The sequence below is a fragment of the Paramisgurnus dabryanus genome, chromosome 1 (genome assembly GCF_030506205.2).
Source record: "Paramisgurnus dabryanus chromosome 1, PD_genome_1.1, whole genome shotgun sequence".
NCBI lineage: Eukaryota > Metazoa > Chordata > Actinopteri > Cypriniformes > Cobitidae > Paramisgurnus > Paramisgurnus dabryanus.
The window spans coordinates 55,840,877-55,858,101 of record NC_133337.1 but is presented as its reverse complement, the minus strand read 5'-3'; the positions used below and the strand labels follow the sequence as shown (position 1 = coordinate 55,858,101).

At 36.9% G+C, this 17,225-nt stretch overlaps 1 protein-coding gene across 6 annotated transcripts in view; it reads left to right on the top strand.

Moving 5' to 3' along the window:
- The window catches only part of caskin2 (CASK interacting protein 2), a 64,251-nt gene that overhangs the window by 38,757 nt on the left and 8,269 nt on the right, over positions 1 to 17,225 (top strand). For 2 of the 6 annotated variants that reach the window (XM_065242390.2, XM_065242393.2), the window contains 9 exons: positions 2,145 to 2,253; positions 3,232 to 3,340; positions 4,055 to 4,149; positions 5,934 to 6,051; positions 13,059 to 13,229; positions 13,663 to 13,734; positions 14,127 to 14,245; positions 15,054 to 15,132; positions 16,675 to 16,760. In XM_065242390.2, the coding sequence (XP_065098462.1) occupies positions 2,145 to 2,253; positions 3,232 to 3,340; positions 4,055 to 4,149; positions 5,934 to 6,051; positions 13,059 to 13,229; positions 13,663 to 13,734; positions 14,127 to 14,245; positions 15,054 to 15,132; positions 16,675 to 16,760 (958 nt within the window). The remainder of the gene's footprint in view (positions 1 to 2,144; positions 2,254 to 3,231; positions 3,341 to 4,054; positions 4,150 to 5,933; positions 6,052 to 13,058; positions 13,230 to 13,662; positions 13,735 to 14,126; positions 14,246 to 15,053; positions 15,133 to 16,674; positions 16,761 to 17,225) is intronic. The other 4 variants (XM_065242391.2, XM_065242395.2, XM_065242394.2 and 1 more) reach the window with 4 other exon arrangements.

The following is a 17,225-nucleotide window of genomic DNA, read 5'->3' as shown; positions in this document are numbered from 1 at the left end:
ACATTAAGCCCTCGTCCAGCTATCCCACTGCTCACTGCTCTAAATAGTTGTTATCTAAAATTATCTTTTTTTTTGTACAATTCCTAAGAGGTGTAAGGTTGGTGAAATACTGGCTGCGTGGCGTGAGCGGGGTGATCTTTTTTTGTACAATTTCTAAGAGGTGTAAGGTCGGTGAAATACTGGCTGCGTGGCGTGAGCGGGGTGTTTCTGTTGCCTGTCAGTTGCATGGCGGCTGTGTCGCGATGCCACTGACAGACCAAATATAATATAAATATAAAGCCTACTGATAAAGGACACCGTCAACAGTATTGACTATGTTTGACAGGTGCAATAATTGAAAATCGATATATATATATTTTTTTATTACATTTAAATCTGAAATTATGCCAACCTATAGACTTTCAAACATCAAAATGTCATTAATTTATATGTATTTGTGTACAAAATGACATATAAACATATTTTGCTATACTATTTTGCCTGGAAATGCTTCCAACACGCTTGCGTGTCGCGTGAAAATATGCGTCGGTTCTATTTCTAGCATGCACGCGTTTTCTGTACGTCTCACGCAGGCATTCTGCAAGCTCTAACCTGTTAACATGGGAGCTGAGTAAAAACAGACACGCCACGCAGCTGAGACGCTTACGCCACACATTCATTGTGTCACCGGCCTAACTTAACAAAGCGGGTTTAAGGTTGTTCATCCAGTTTGCGCGTCAAAATTTAGCTTTCTGTTTTAAAACATGCAGGAATGAGAAAATAAAGTGCAGGACTTGCTTCATGTTAAAATAATTATTAAGAGAGATAAAGTTTGGCATCTGACTGATGTTAAAAGAGTTATTAAGAGAGATAAGACTCGAAAACGATTTTCTTGCGCTAACTTACACATCTAAAGCACGCACACAGACGCACAACCCCAATATATGCACACATAGACAGAATTACAATATAATCTGTTATGTCTTAAGTAACTGTTGGGAAAAAATATCTGATGTGTAACATTATATTAGAACCTTGCATTACAGTAGATCGTAAAGCTGTCTGTCTCAATCAAACAATAAAAGAAAAATGTAACATATATTGATTTTGGTTGTGTGTGTGCCAAATCTATTAGTTTTACCAGTGATTTTAAGGTATGGATGTGGGATTGTTCTCAAAATGTACTTTGCTGACTTTTTGTCAACTTTAAAGAGTTTTTTCTCTGTCATGTTTTGTCAAATTCCAACAAATTATTCATTGTTGCTGATTTACAGTAGATACTAAATCAAGAGATACTTACTCTGTAAAAGTGATTGATGATGCAGTAACTGTTAGTGTTAGAGGCTTCATATTGTTATGACTTTTGACCCCTTTCCTTATGCTCTTGAAAGGATTGTCATATTTTTGGGGTTTCACAACAACTGCGCTGACTGCACAATAACTGCACTTACTGTCTGTGCTGTTATTTTTGCTCTATAGTTTCACTGCTGGAAGCATATGAGCCAAACTTCTCTTCTTTGGTTCCTAAAGCAATTATCATCACAAACACTGCTGTGCTTGCCTAATGATTAGTTTATTATGTTTAAATGAATGTGATGTAGGTGTGAAAATCTAAAATGTTGTAATATATATTATTAACATTATTCTGAAATTAGCCTGAGAGTTCTGCAAAAATGCGTGTTTGTTTAAGTGTTTGTCAATACATCAACCAAAGCTGTGGATGTGTATGACATTTACTTAAAGCTAAAATTTGTGTTTGGTTAAAAATTAACAAAATAATAATAAAATAATTTTAAAACAACATTTGATGTCCATAATATCCACACAGCATGTCCATTTCTTTTTTTATTTGCCAAGTACACTGTTAGAAATAATGGTCCAAATATATACCCTTTAAAAAGGTGTACTATTAGGTACAGATATGTATACATTTGGTACCAGTATGTATCCTAGAGATGCTAATATATATGGATGGTATCAATATGTACCTCTGAGCTACTACTATGAACTCTTAAGGTGCAAAGCTGTACTTTTTGAAAGAATACGGCCTTAGTGACAGCTGGGGTGCATATTTTGGCCATTTTTTTCTGACAGTGTAGCAGTGTAATAAGCAGGATAATGGACAGTGAGGCTTATGTGTTGTCTGTGGTATCACACATTTTTAGACTGCTGCTGAAGGCCGGGATCGACATCAACAGGACCACTAAAGGCGGTACAGCTCTGCATGAGGCTGCCCTCTATGGAAAGACAGAAGTAGTTCAATTATTGCTGGATGTAAGTGAAATATTCTTTAAAGATAAAAATCAAACAACCAGCTCACACAACCATGTTTACATTTTTATTTACAAAATACTGTACACATGCCCGATAAAGGATTTATGTTTTACCTAATTCATGAGAGAGTTTGAAGTAAACATAAATGATGGGCTGTTTACACCTGGTATTAAGAACGCAGATCAGATCACAAGTGGACTACACTCAATACAGGGGTGTAAAACGTTTTGAGCTCATCCACATTTGTAAATTTTGTAAAAAAATACCAATTAGCTAACTCATAAAATACATCCGAATTCTTGTGAGATCAGGCTGGTGTAGATGCTCACGTGGTCAAATGCATTGAAACAGCAACGAAAGACTTCTTGCCTATTCTCCGCCTATTGATCTAATGTGTGGTGTACCGAGCACAATATTTTCTAGCGTGTTTCAGCACGGTCTTTGGGCTGTCATTGATAAAACTAAAGCACTCTCCGACTCTTTAATTTTAGTTTAATTTTGCAATTGTGTGAAAGTTGCGCATGCTTATTTCATCAATTGCTCTGAAATATCTTATAACAAATACATACAAAACGTTGTGCGGCATGTTTACTAACATCACAAGCAGATGTACTCTGACATATTGTAACTGCTCATCAATTTAAGACCCCCTTCATTTCTCCCACTCGCCCATACACCCTCCCCTCAAAGTAATCATGACAGAAACTGTCAAAATTGGGCAAAAAAGATGGAATAAAACACCAGGTGTAAATGGGAATGTGTCTCTCTGGTCCACTTGTGATCCGATCGGCAAAAGCGCATCTTAATACCAGAGCCTTAGATTTCTTTTCAAGAAACATTAATGTGTATTATAGCACCGGTTTTAGAGTCTTTCAGAAGAAAAGTACACTTAAGATCTTACCAGAGAACAATGTAATATTACATATTTCTGAAAAAGCCATCAACTTCAAATACAATGTCTCACCATGTACCCTATAGGCTGGGATCGATGCGAACATCAGGAACACTTACAATCAAACAGCCCTGGATATTGTGAACCAATTCACCACTTCACATGCCAGCAAAGAAATCAAACAACTCCTTAGAGGTGACAACATTTTTTTTTATTTCTTGTTCCGTTATTCTTGTCCTCATATTGCTATTATTGATCTACCATATTTGATGGCAGGCCATGAGCCTTTATTTATTGTCCTCGTTGTCTCGATGAAGACAATAGATGCTTAGATGTGTGCTCAGGGTTGTGTTTTCGTTTTTGTGTGGGTGTGTGCACATATGAGTGAACTTGTTTGTTTCCATGTTATAGAGTTTCATAACATTAATACACTAGAGGTAGCAATGACAACCATGCTTGGAGATTTAACTCAAAGTTTTGTTTGCATATACTTATGCGTCTCTGGGTCTGCAGGCTTGTGTCTGTATGTGTTAAATAAAGATCCCTGTACGCTGTTCTGCCGTGCCTCCTGTAATCCAGTGGCTTGTTGTCTTTGAAGTGAACGCTTTGATAAGGAGTCGTGTTTGAAGATGAGGGGGGTTTAGCAGCTCAGCTTCTCAATACGTTTTCGGGTTATGTGCACACAGCAATGCACAGTTTTTAAACATTACAAATGATCCTTATTCAGTGTCTCTTTATTAAAAAGCTCAGTCTATGAAGTCATTTTGTGAACTTTGGTTAGTATGAGGACACCACAGTTGCACTAATAGGGAACATAATAGTATTAAGTTTGCAGGAAGACTTCAATGTTTTTAAGCCAACTTTCTCTCTTACTGTTTGCATACATTTTCTTTGGTAATGTGACATTAGATGCCAGTGGAGCTTTACAGGTGAGAGCGCTGAAGGACCACTGGAATCTGCATGACCCCACTGCCCTCAACATCCGGGCCGGAGATGTGATCATGGTAGGCCTAAAAGCAAACATCCCATGATTTCTAACCAGAAGTGTCCTGATTTGATTATGGTAATGGTGCTAGTTTATAATGTGTGTGTTATGCAATAGGCCTACATAATGGGAATATAATTTAAGCCCATTGCTTCAATCTGAAAATTACCAAATTGTATTCCAAGAATCCAAAAAAACAGTTTAGGTCGATAGAAAAACAATAGAGCATTTTAAATATACACTAAAATACAAGACAACACTTAATACTGTACACCATATCTATATAGCCATTATAAAGTCACATTATTCTATATCATGATCATAAATCAAAATCATGCATCTGAATCATGGATCGGAATCATGCATATAAATCGTGCATAATATGAATGATAAATCTGAATCAATCTGAATTTGAATCATGAAGCTGTATTATGCTTCAGAATTATGCATATACATCTTGAATCTGAATTATAAATATAATTCTGAAATCATGCATATGAATTAGGGATGCTAAACAATTAATCGCGATTAATCGTTAGCAGAATAAAAGTTTTTGTTTACATCATATATGTGTGTGCTGTGTATAATAAATTTGTATAAATAAATGTACACACATGCATGTATATGTTTTAGAAATGTTTACATGTGTATATACATTTGTATATTTATGTATAATTTATATTATAAATAAATATAAATACTTAATATATACATTTTTTTTCTTAAAATTATACATGAATGTGTTCATATTTATATATATACATATTTATTATACACAGTTTACACACATATGTGATGTAAACAAAAACTTTTATTCCGCTAACCATTAATCACGATTAATTGTTTAGCATCCCTAATATGAATCATGCATCTAAATGATGAATCTGAATCATGTTCTGATATAATAATGTTATGAACATAATGAACAGCAGATGTTCGGATAGTAATTTGGTGTTCCCATCAGAGAACACTTTATCTCCGGTCCAGCATGCTGCAACAGGTTCTTGCATCTCAGTCTTTGATGTCTGATTCATATGAATGAAATGTAGCTTGTGTTGTTTTTTATAGTAGCGTTTATTTGTTCATCCTAGCTTTTCTTTCATGGCAGCACGCTTCTTCCACAGCTAAAAGACTTGTTTATGATCAGTGCCTGTACCGTAGCATAAAGCCTGGGGGTCATTGACACGTGTTCGCTCACTCATTGTTCACACCTTGTCTGTCTGGATAGCTCTAGGCGGCTATTTCTGCTGTCATAAAAATATTGTGCTTTTGTGGCGGCGAGTCATTGCAAAGGCATTACGAAACTATGTGTCATTTGAGTGAAATATTTTTGAAAGCAAGCAGTGAAAGATGTTTTCATTGAGCCGAACAACCTTTTCTCTGCTGTAGTTTCCTTGCAGCAAGAATGGAAATTTAGGTTATATATATTCCCGTTTGCTCACACGCAAGTTTCCTATTTCCAGACCAGCTTTATAGTTCATTCATACAATTCTTTGTCAGTCATATGAACTGTACACTGCCTTTCATTGATGCACAGGTGACGTGTGGAATGTCAACTGACTTTATTTACCACATTGGTCTGACAGATATGGAAAGATCACAGGCTAGGCCATGTGTTCTGGAAAAAAGGTTAAACAGACTCGGGTATTTTAAACTGGAGGTCATATGGCTTTCAATATAATGTATAGGGTACAAAGAGGGCTTTAATCGTATTCTAAACAAATGAGATAAGCCATTCTTTATAATGGTTATTAAATAAAATTGTTTTAGCATGTGTTAAAACACCTCATTGGTCTGTTTCAGGTCTTAGAGCAGCACATGGATGGACGGTGGAAAGGGTACATCCATGATAGTCAGAGGGGTACTGATCGTGTGGGATACTTTCCTCCGTCCATTGTGGAGGTGATGAGTCGCAGATCAGGTACAGTATTGGTTGTGTATGCACTACAAACTTCTGTTGTTGTCATGTTTAAAGCTAAATAAATCTTTTGATAAGCATGCTGATCTGCTTAGCCACATTACGCAACGAAGTTAAAGCCCGTTGCTATAGCTTCTAAACAACAGCGCAAGATGCTGCACAGTGTAGATACATTTAGGCATGGTTTTATCCAAAGCAACTTACAGTGTTTACATTTTTCATCAGTACAGTATGTGTGCTTCCTTTGAAATTGAACCTGGAATGGTTACCAAGCCAATGCAATGCTGTACCAATTAAGCTATGGGAACTAGGGATGTGCATCTCCATAACTGAGTCCGATGCATAGCCTACGATGCGATACATTAAAGATACATTTGAGCAGCTACTGATGCGAAACAAAGCAATTCACCCATTTACGATGCAGTGCGGTGTCTATTAAGCGCAGCAAATTAGCAGAGGATGGTAATACCAGGCTACTAATTTGCATCCAATGCAAAGTTTTTAAACCATGAAATTGTTCTTTAATATACATAGCAGGTGCGTTATCCAGAGATGGTTTTTCATGTCCCATTGGTTAATTGTCGTTGACAAACCTGGTGATCCCGGCATCACTGGGTGAAAGGGGCTTATAAATGCGCATGCAGCTGTGCGCATTTAACTTTCACTTTTGAATTAGAGACAATTGTTTTAAATGAATCGCTTGCGTCTGCTGGGTTAACCAGGACCAAGCTAAGCAACCGGCTCTTCCTCCATTTAAAGCGCTACTTGAATGATACTTAAAAAAAATACAACAAAACAGTCTTGCTTATATTAAACATTATGGTGCAGTTTCCTGGATAGGTTTTAAATGAATCCTGGACTAGGCCTTAGTTATATTAGTACATTTAAGTAGTTTTTACAAACATGTAATATGTTAAAGGGACTTTAAGTAGGATTTTAAGTGTTTTATTAATCAAAATCAATGTCTTTATTCATAAATATGTCCTCATTGGTCTCAAATGACATCTTCCAATGATCTGTCTTTTCTTTGTAAGCTTAGAATTTCTTCTCTTTATCAAAGAGTACAGAAGTACAAGAGAGGAAACTCAATAGAACGTTCCATTGCAACACCAGCACCCAGCAGCAGCCCCACGTATCCGCCATTTTGGAATGAAAGCGAAGTCGGGAGTCAACTAGAAGTAATGGCAATATCAGCTACTTTGTACATTAAAAGATCAAATTCAAACTGAATGATGATTACACAGAATAACATACAATCAGACCAGTGATCATTAATCCCTTTTTACAGCTTGTTTTCAGATATTTATATAAGTCTTCCACTCAGGGCCGCTGCTAGCCATTTTGGTGCCCTAAGCATAATTCCTTTAAAATGCCCCCCACCCCGACCCTGAGAATTTTTGTTTTGTTTTTGCCAGTTTAACTTTTTATTACATATAACTTAATAGCAGAAAGTAAAATCTTCACAGCTTTAGTCAACACACACTTCACATTTGAAAGTGCAAACTTTATAATAGAAATAGAAAAAATTATCAAACTTAAATAAAATAGCAAAATAAAAAATTATCAAAATAATCCAGACATGTTTTTCCCAAGTACAATGTAACTTTAAATAAATTACATTAAATAAACAACAATAAGTAAACAAGAATACTTAATATTCTTAAATAAAACAAAAATTTAGAGAACTAAGTGTCACATTATAATGTTTGCTTCATATCATTTTATGTTTATATATATTTAACAGTCAGGAATTCTTAGCCTACCATGCACTGACTGCTAACGTTTACTTATACTGAGAAAGTAACCACCATCACGTCAAAATAAACCACAAAATAAACTACTGCTCAATATCTAAAGAAACGTATAAAGAAAGTAACAGCTGGCGTCAGTTATTTGTAATGTGCATATGCATAGGTAATGTTTTACAGTAAAATCTCAATTTAGCTTGCACTGAAGTTATAAATTATAACAACATAGTTTGCTAACATTAATGTCAGCACAGCAAGTTCGAGGCGCATTACAATTAGCAGCAGCTGCAGCCCATGCACATTTCCTTATATAGGAATGATTAAACATGATGGACTTGCCTGCAAGTGTGCACGGGCATCATCCGGCAGTTTCATCTTTTTTCCGATCCTGATTCCTGCTGTCTGTTCGGGGCCATTTCCAAAAGTTGCCTAATGTCTGGCCGTTTCTCAATCCGAAGGCTGCAGCCTGCGCAAGGTCGCATATGCAGGCTGCATACGTCATCAAGCCGGGTTTATTTCAGTTAACTAAACATTACATTAGCAAGTCATAAGCATATTACAACAATTTACAATTAACTAAGAATAATAGTCAACTTTATAATCGTTAATATTACGAAATAAGAAAGTTTTGATGACGTATGCAGCCTAGATATGTGACCTCTGGAAGCTGCAGCCTTCGGATCGTCAGGCGCCCGCGCGATCAACCTGCACGGACCATCAAAGGCTGGGGGGCATACTTTCTAGACTAGAGCAATTAAATTATCTCGTTCCACCTTTTTTTGTAACATATACATGGATAAAAAGTGCCTAATAATATTTCTATAGGCTAATAAAATTCTATCAGCATTCTAATTTTTTTCCATTAGGCTATTATTTTGGTGCCCTCTCAGCACCTGGTGCCCTACGCACAGCGCGTGATGCGCGTTATGGGAGCGGCGGGGCTGCTTCCACTTATATATTGGCTATTTTACATAGATACATACCGACATTAACTCATCCACACATAATATTTTGGCTCCATATACATATACATTTACACACATATACATCTGAATTGCTCGAAATGGATTAAGTAAAAAAAAAACACAGCCACTGTCCCAAAGTGGCAATTATACTGTAGGATAACAGACAGACCAATGCATCGTGTTTTATAAGATTATAATGTTTGTAGTGGGATCCAGGGGATTAATATGTACAAAATATATTTCATACCTAGTGGAGTTGGTAACTAATAATAGTAGTAAATGTGTAAAGTAGCATAAAATAGAATTACATAAAAAATACCTCAAATGTGTATCTAATTAATGATTGGATTCCACAACTAATAACAACAACAAATCAACACATACATACAAGACAATACAGCGTTTCGTGTAGGTGTAGCAAGTGAACAAAATTTTAATTTAAGAAACGTACTATGGCACTTCTGATTTGGCTGTGAGATTCGCTGAGAATGAATTGAGAATTAATTGGCTGTGAGAATTTTAATTCCAAAATGGCGGCCGCGCTACTGAAGCGCCACCTAGTGACTGTTGCCAAAAACGAATTAGAGTTTCCCCTCTTGTATTTCTATACTCTTTGTCTTTATTTACATTGAACGGGTAAGTCCAAGGTCCGCCGTATTGATAAACTATAATAGCAGAGAGGGACAAAAAGCACTAGCCTACCAACGCGTTTCCACAGCGCGTTTTTATTCAGAACACGTAAACCAACTGAAACGGACAAGGAGATAAGTGAGTACATAACGGCTACCGTAGTTGCAACACGCATTTGGAAAAGCGAGGTGCTAGAGAGCACTATTCGTTTGAATGCAAAATAAATTTTCACCACATGATGGGGGTAAATCCTACTTACACTCCCTTTAACATACGTCATTGAAAGATGTTTTTAAATTAAGGCAGTTCAGACATGCATTTTAGTCTGGGACTAAGATAAGGGAACCGCCAGAAAACCGCCCCTATTTATGTATATTATAACTAAACGAGTAAGATCGCAACTAAACGAGAAGTCAGCTCGCCTCACACAAATGAATTCTGACACCTGCTGTTTTGTGCTGTAACACACCTTCAGCAAGTGACTTTATTACTTTGTTTTTTTAAGCACATGATGATCCCTCCTTTGCTTTATTGACAGGCATGGAATGATTGTTTATAATAAATAAATATTCATGCCTTTGAAGTGCAATTCTCATACGTTCTTTTAGAAATGTGTATATGAAGTCGATTAATAAAGGGACACACAGTATAATGGGATCAACAGGAACATATTGGGGGCAGTCAGCTCAGATTTAAAACCCTGAGTCTCTGTGAAAGAAGGAGACAGTCTCCGATTGCTGGGGCTTAAGCAGAAAATCTTTTGCTGAAATGAGTCTGTTCAGTATAAGAAAGTATGGCAGACTCAGCACTTTGTCATGTTACAGCATCAACTTTCTGCTGTTCACATAAAATTAGCTCCCGCTTCAATGTTGCTGAAGAGAAGATGATGAGGGGACCACCCCAGTAGATCATTCAGATACATTCCTCATTGTGCTGGAGCATAACTTATCCATCTTGTTTATCTGCTCAGGATACCTCGTTAGATTCAACTAATTTTTTTATTAGAACCCAGTGAAGTTAAATATTTTGTTTTATTTCACCATCCTTATCTGTTAAAGCCATAATATGTACACGTAATAAAATTAAGTCATTACCTCATCTGTGAACATGATTAGCGAATTTCTGGATGGTGAAAACAACATCTCCAATCATTCCACTCTCCTTTATGATGACATTAAAGGATAATTCCGGTATTTAACACTTTGAGTCTCATTTCTGGTTAGTGGAATGATCAACGAACACCACGACCCGTTCGGTTAGTAGCACAGTTTTGAAAATGAACGTTAAGTGTTGTTTTAATGACATGTTTGTGCATGGTCATTGACTTCCATTCTGAAGCAGTCAAGAGACGCTTCTGAACGAGTCAAAAAGTCAAGACACGACCCATTGTCAAAATTTCTGTGTCCATCACTGTAGTTCATCCAAAACAAACCAGAAATGAGACTCAAAGTGTTAAATACCGAAATTATCCTTTAAGCTTCATCTTTGTTATTGTTTTGAAAATGCCACCTCTGGTAAAATTCTTACATATTCTGCCTTTAAATTTTTCCCACTAATTATAGATTGGCATTGGCTGATAAATATTTACGTATGCAGGATAAATCTGACATTGCATTGCGCACAACATTCTGGTGTGCAGGACAGTCTTCTTCAAACAGTACTATGAGGTGTCAGATTCAGTATGTTATATCCAACCCATTCTCACCAAAAAGCGTACAAATGACACGCAGTGTGATTATCGTGCAATAGATACGCCAAATTCCGATTTTGCGTGCATATGATACGCCAGTCCTTCCCATTCACTTATATGGCGAATCGTTTCGTGACGTTTTATTTATTGTTTTCTCATTTGTTTTCTGTTTTTTTACCATTTTCGCTTGGGTTTAGGGTTAGAACAACTTTTTGTTATATAAAAATGACATCCTAACCCAAACCCCAACTCTAACCCCAACTCCAAGCGACCATGGCTTAAATATAGATAAAAACTTAGAGAAACCTGTATATTAAATATCCTGCGTAAACAAATGTGAAATCTAACCCTAAACCCTAGCGAAAATGGTTTAAAAAACAGAAAACAAATGAGAAAACAATTAATAAAACGTCACGAAACGATTCGCCATATAAGTGAATGGGAAGGACTGGCGTATCATATGCACGCAAAATCGGAATTTGGCGTATCTATTGCACGATAATCACACTGCGTGTCATTTGTACGCATCTTGGTGAGAACGGGTAGGTTATATCAGTATCTCATATAGGGCCACATAGCTTTCTCAATATTGTTATCGACAGTGGCAAATAAAAAACATATTTGTCGACCACAGTTATTTTTATTGTGTCACAGTGATAAAGATGAACTGTATGATTAATGTTCAACGTTAATGATGTAATAATCAAAACAGCTGTGTGTGTTCTAAAGTTATGTTTGTGTAGTCCTAAATTTTGACGTAATGTACTCTTAGCAGATATGCATTTTAAATATTTATAGACGAAAAATATTTGGATTACACTATACAGATTTTTTGGCCTGCTCTGATGAATTAAAACAGTAGTGTTTGGGAAGGTGTTTGAAACTATTTGAAGACTTTGCTTCCAAAACTGAATAAATCCATTTTGATTAATTCGGGTAAAAATGTGTTTTCTATACCAAGAAAGTGACAAGATGAAAACCACTACTTTCCGTTACAAACATCTTTAGGTTATAATAACATTAAAAATTCAAATTTGATTTTCAAAGATTTATTATAAAAACATGACCATTTTTTCAAAATGCTATAAATCTATTGAATCAGTATATAAATGTGCATTCATCTTTGCCATGTTATATTCATTTAGTTGACTAGTGGTATTCACTGATTAAAAAATAAACATTAATGGCATTAATCAAAACACACACTTTGTCATATTAAGAACACTGTCATTACTGCTGTCATCCTTGGGACGTCGTTGCTGAACTTTTTTTGACAGTGATCAGCTGTAAAATGTTTTGTTCCTGCTCGATTTTTGTTGCCTTTGCATAAAATAATGGAAAGTTTTTCATGAGATCCCCTGGGGTCAATGTGTTTGCATGACAGAAGCTTGATGCTGTCATGTGAGAACAAGCAACAGCCAGCATTTCCCTTCGCCCGAGTGCCTCTCATATAAATTATTCGAATTCATGGCTTACGTTTCTTCCCCGCCACAGAAAACCACCACAGGTTTATCAATGAAGTATTATTTTGTTTTTGTTTGTTTGTTGATCACGAAGTACAAAGTAGATGAGGAAAATTTGGATTCCGTGTGTATTCAAAGTGCCGCCATTAATGTTTACAATGCGTGAAATGGTGCGTTGTGATTGGTTGAGCGTATTTATTGTATTCTGCATAGAAGGAGGACTGCCGTTTGTCGCGGTTTGGAAAAAAGGGAAAAAAGATGAAAGAATAACACAGCGGATATTTTGCGTAAAATTAAGAATTTACTTTTTAATACTGACCTAATACAATACTGATTTGGGCGGTATTTTTTTATTGTGTTTATTGCATTTTGGAACCAAACTCTTCATTTGTTTTTTACCATAATGCTACTCATTTCACCTTTAAATGTTACTCAGTGGTTGCATTTGAAAGAATGTTAACGGAGTCTGTCTGTTAATTTCTATCACATTATTGTTTTCATGTTGTGTCTCTAGGGGGTTTTCTGTCCAGGCAGGCCTCACTACCCACCCAGAGACATCCCATTCTGTCTCGGGCCCTGCCCTTACACAGCTCTCATCACACCTCTCATACTGATGATACCTATACCTTATACTCATCCACCCGGCCTGTCCTGACTCACCAGAACGGGCTGGATCAACACCCAGGTAGTGTGAGACTCAAAGGCATGAATTCAATATATACACAGGAACAGACTTAGAACCCCACCTGAGCATAAATCTGTGAGGGTACAACACACAAATACCTATCATACAATTCTGGGTGTTTTTGATTTTGTCAGGCAACAGAATAAATTGAGATTATATTATTTTTTCCCTCATAGACTATTCACCCTATCAACATATAAAGCAATACTATATATACACTACACTGTAGCCTTAAGACAATACAGTAGATGGTCAATTAGACTAGTGGTTCTCAAACTGAAGAGGAAATTTACAAAAACAGACAAATTCACAGTAATTTATTTATTTACAGTCCAAACCTGTAATATCTGGTATAAAAATCATTCAAGTTAAACAAGATCCCCAAAAATCCCAGAATCTCCCCCCGGCCCTTTAAAGTGTTTGTGTTTGCTAGGTCCTCTTCCCGACAGTCCAGCTAGTCCCAGAGAGTCAGAGGATATTTGGGTCCTCAGGACCTCTCTTAATGGTAAGAGACTCTTGTTCCCAGATAGTCCCCTGTTCGCCTTCAGTATCTTGTCAGCCTGCTGTCTTATCCCTATGACCTTCTGCTGGTCCACTGGCTGGAGCCTTTCCTCTTATGTTGAGGTTTCACATGGTTCCTGTCACCTAAGGCTTTGTCCATTGTTTGTCAGCCTCCCATCAGCTCACAGTTTTGTGTTGCTTTGTTCACACCGGTCCCTCCCCGTATGGTCCTCCACATTTCCAGAGGTCATACAGTACTTGTTACCTGTTCAAATCTTTCCCCCTGGATTTGCTTACCAATTTGTTTGACTGGGTGTCTTTCATCTGTAAAGCCTCTGTGATTATATGGTATCTTTCCAGATGTTCTCTCTCATTCTGTCTCTCCATCTCTGCCAGCAGGAGACAGGAACAGTGTGGGGAGTTCAGGTAGCATGGGCAGCAGTCGCAGTGCTGGCAGTGGACAGAGCGCTGATGGAGCCCATCAGTTACCTGCTGCCGTCCAGGACACCACAAAGGTGGATATTTGTCATGTACCATGACATTACCATCTGATACCCTTTATTGTAACTTAAGACCCTCAAGCTATTAAAGATGTAGGTCAGTGGTTCCCAAACTTTATCAGCGTGCGGCCCCCCTTGTGTACGGTGCATTCCTTTGCGGCCCCCCAAAGAAAATTTGTGACAAAAAACTGTTCTAAAACACAACATTTTAATAAAAAAAACATTAAATTACACAAAAAAGTAGTGCTTTTGGTTAGTAGCCTTATTTTTTTAGGTTTAATTACACAGAATTCATGATAAATTAATGTATTTCATAAAATGTCATAAAACTGGGGCCCCCTGGCACCATCTCGCGGCCCCCCTGGGGACCCCGGCCCCCAGTTTGAAAACCACTGATGTAGGTGACATTGTTTCTTCAGTAGAACAGTAAAGAAGAATTTTAGTTAAAACCATGGACCACGGTGATCCATAAATGGCAAGTCCTCAGGTACCAGTTCTCTTAAGCAAAATTAATCCCAGCTGTTTCTGTAGATATTTTCAGGTCTTAGGAAGCAAGACGATTGGTCCGTGCAGTAAACTGAACTAAACATTAAACATTATCACTATTTTTAATCTATAACTTCAGTCAGACTTGCAATTTTATATATCACCATAGATCACGGTTTTAGCTAAAACTCTTCTTTACTGTTCTACTGAAAATACAATGTCACCATACTTATTGAATGGCCTTACTTATTGAATGGAATTTACGACAAATTTCCATTATTTGGAAATTTCTGAAGCCTGTGCTGATGTGACATGGTGCTTATTTTTCTGTGTGCAGCTGCCGCCATCTTCTGGTGAAATGGTGGAAGTGTGCTCTCAGACTGCTGATGCCATAAAACAGACAAACCCTCATCCAGGTTAGCACTGCCTTTTATGGGTTTAAAGTGAATAAGCCTTCATACCTTTCATGAAGAGGGAGCGACTGGTCATTTGTAGCCTACATGTACAGGGATACAGTTTAGTGTCAGATTTCACTAAGAGGGAAGGATATCTGTGATGGAGAGAGGCAGGTAGAGTTATATGTAACTCAGAGATACCAAAGAAAAGAAAGTATTAAAGGCAGGGTATCTGATTTAAAAAAATGCTAACGGTTACCTAATAGCACTAAAATTACGATCCCACCCTCAATTCAATTCGCCATCCAAAGTCACGCATCCTCCAAAACATGAACACGCACAGATCAGACGTCCATCTCATGTCTCATTCACCAGCTAGAAACTTTGCAGTACAAAGTGAATGACATTACCAAAATAACAAACATAAACAGATGTTTTAAATCAGAATTAGGTAAAGCACGTTTTCAGTTGTGTAGATGTAGTATATCGTTAAGCTAATTCATTTAGAACACAAACTTCAAAAGCAACACAATGTTTCATCAAAGTAGAATATCTGAATCCATGTAAATACAAACATATTGGGTACCTACCTTACCAAAATAAACATTGCAATGACCCTTTCAGACCATTTGCCTCCCGCAGCTGTTTGCATCTTGTGGTGAAGCAGTAAAGTTTAAAAAGTGGATCGCCGATTACGTTTCCCTCCAGTGGGCGTAGTTCTAATAATAGTAGTAGTGTGAAAAGTTGCCTGTTATTCACTTTTGTGTCTTTAAACGCTCGTTTTTTGGGGTCGACAGCTTATAAAAGCATATTTCTTTTTTTTTTTGGCTTGTTAGCGGTAAACCCTGTCACACAGCAGCTTTTAGGCCTTATTCTGTTTTTTGTTATAAGTCAGAAATGACAAAGAGGCAGCCTCTCGCAATACAAAGTCAATGGAGATGGATGGATTGTTTTTCCTCGATGGGCTTGGTTTTCAGCTTATGACGCGTTGCGCTCTGTCTTTATGGGAAAGTCAGTTGAGTATTTTTACATGGAATAGACCAAGAATTTGTGTTTTTAACATTTTCAGGCGATGGTTTAAAATGTCACAACTGTCCCTCTGGTGTGAGTTTTTTTTCAAACAGCAATTTTTAATTGACTTGTTTGAGTTTTAATGGCGACACATTAAGCTTCATGCTCTCCAACAGTCAGCAGCATCTTTCTCATTCAACACATTGTAAGTCATTTAAACAAACCATTTTAAACATATTTAACTACTTTTACATGCATTCAGTATTGTTTTCGTTTTATGAAAATATTATTACATCGCTTCTTAAGCACTAGATGAGGACATGAGCTTATGAAATGATTTGCTTAGTTTAAAATTATTTGCTTTTGATTTAAAACATATAGTCTGTCAGGTCACTGGTGCATTCACATGTAGACACAATAATATGTACAAAAGAGTACAGTGCATTCCTAAAGTGTTCGCTTATCTTAGATTTCATACTCCACAGGCCCAAACCCAGATCATGAGCTGACTATTTGACCCACAAATGATGTCTGTTTATATCTGTGTTTTAGGTGCTCTTGGACTTCGAGTTCCTCTGAGTGGCTTCAGAACTGGAGAGCAACACGTCCTTCATCCACACCAGCTTCTAGATGGCAAGGTGAGACCAGGGTTATGGACAGAATCACTACCCTACAACTCTTACTATTGCTGAAGTATGTAGTGTGTATACTGTGTACATTATGCAAATTTTTATAGGCCAACAATGCAATGTGAAATCTTTTACCTTCTTTTATTGTGATGTATAAACAAGAATTTTTACCATTTATTTATTGACTTTTTATGTTAATAGACTATCACCTTATCAGAAAAAAATCACTTATGAGATCTATTTATTATCTCTATTACTTTTAGACATCAGGGAGTTTAAATGGAAAGCAATTGGAAAGTTTTGCTTTTTTGCTTTCCTGTGTCTCAGATATTCTGTTGAGAAAAAGACAGATAGCTTACGAAGGGAGATCTCAACAGTGTCACAAACTGAGCTCAGATTTGCAAAGTCTACAATCAAATGTTGATATTAGTGACTTTTTTTGTATGAACCTAAACATTTCTTATTGAAATTACA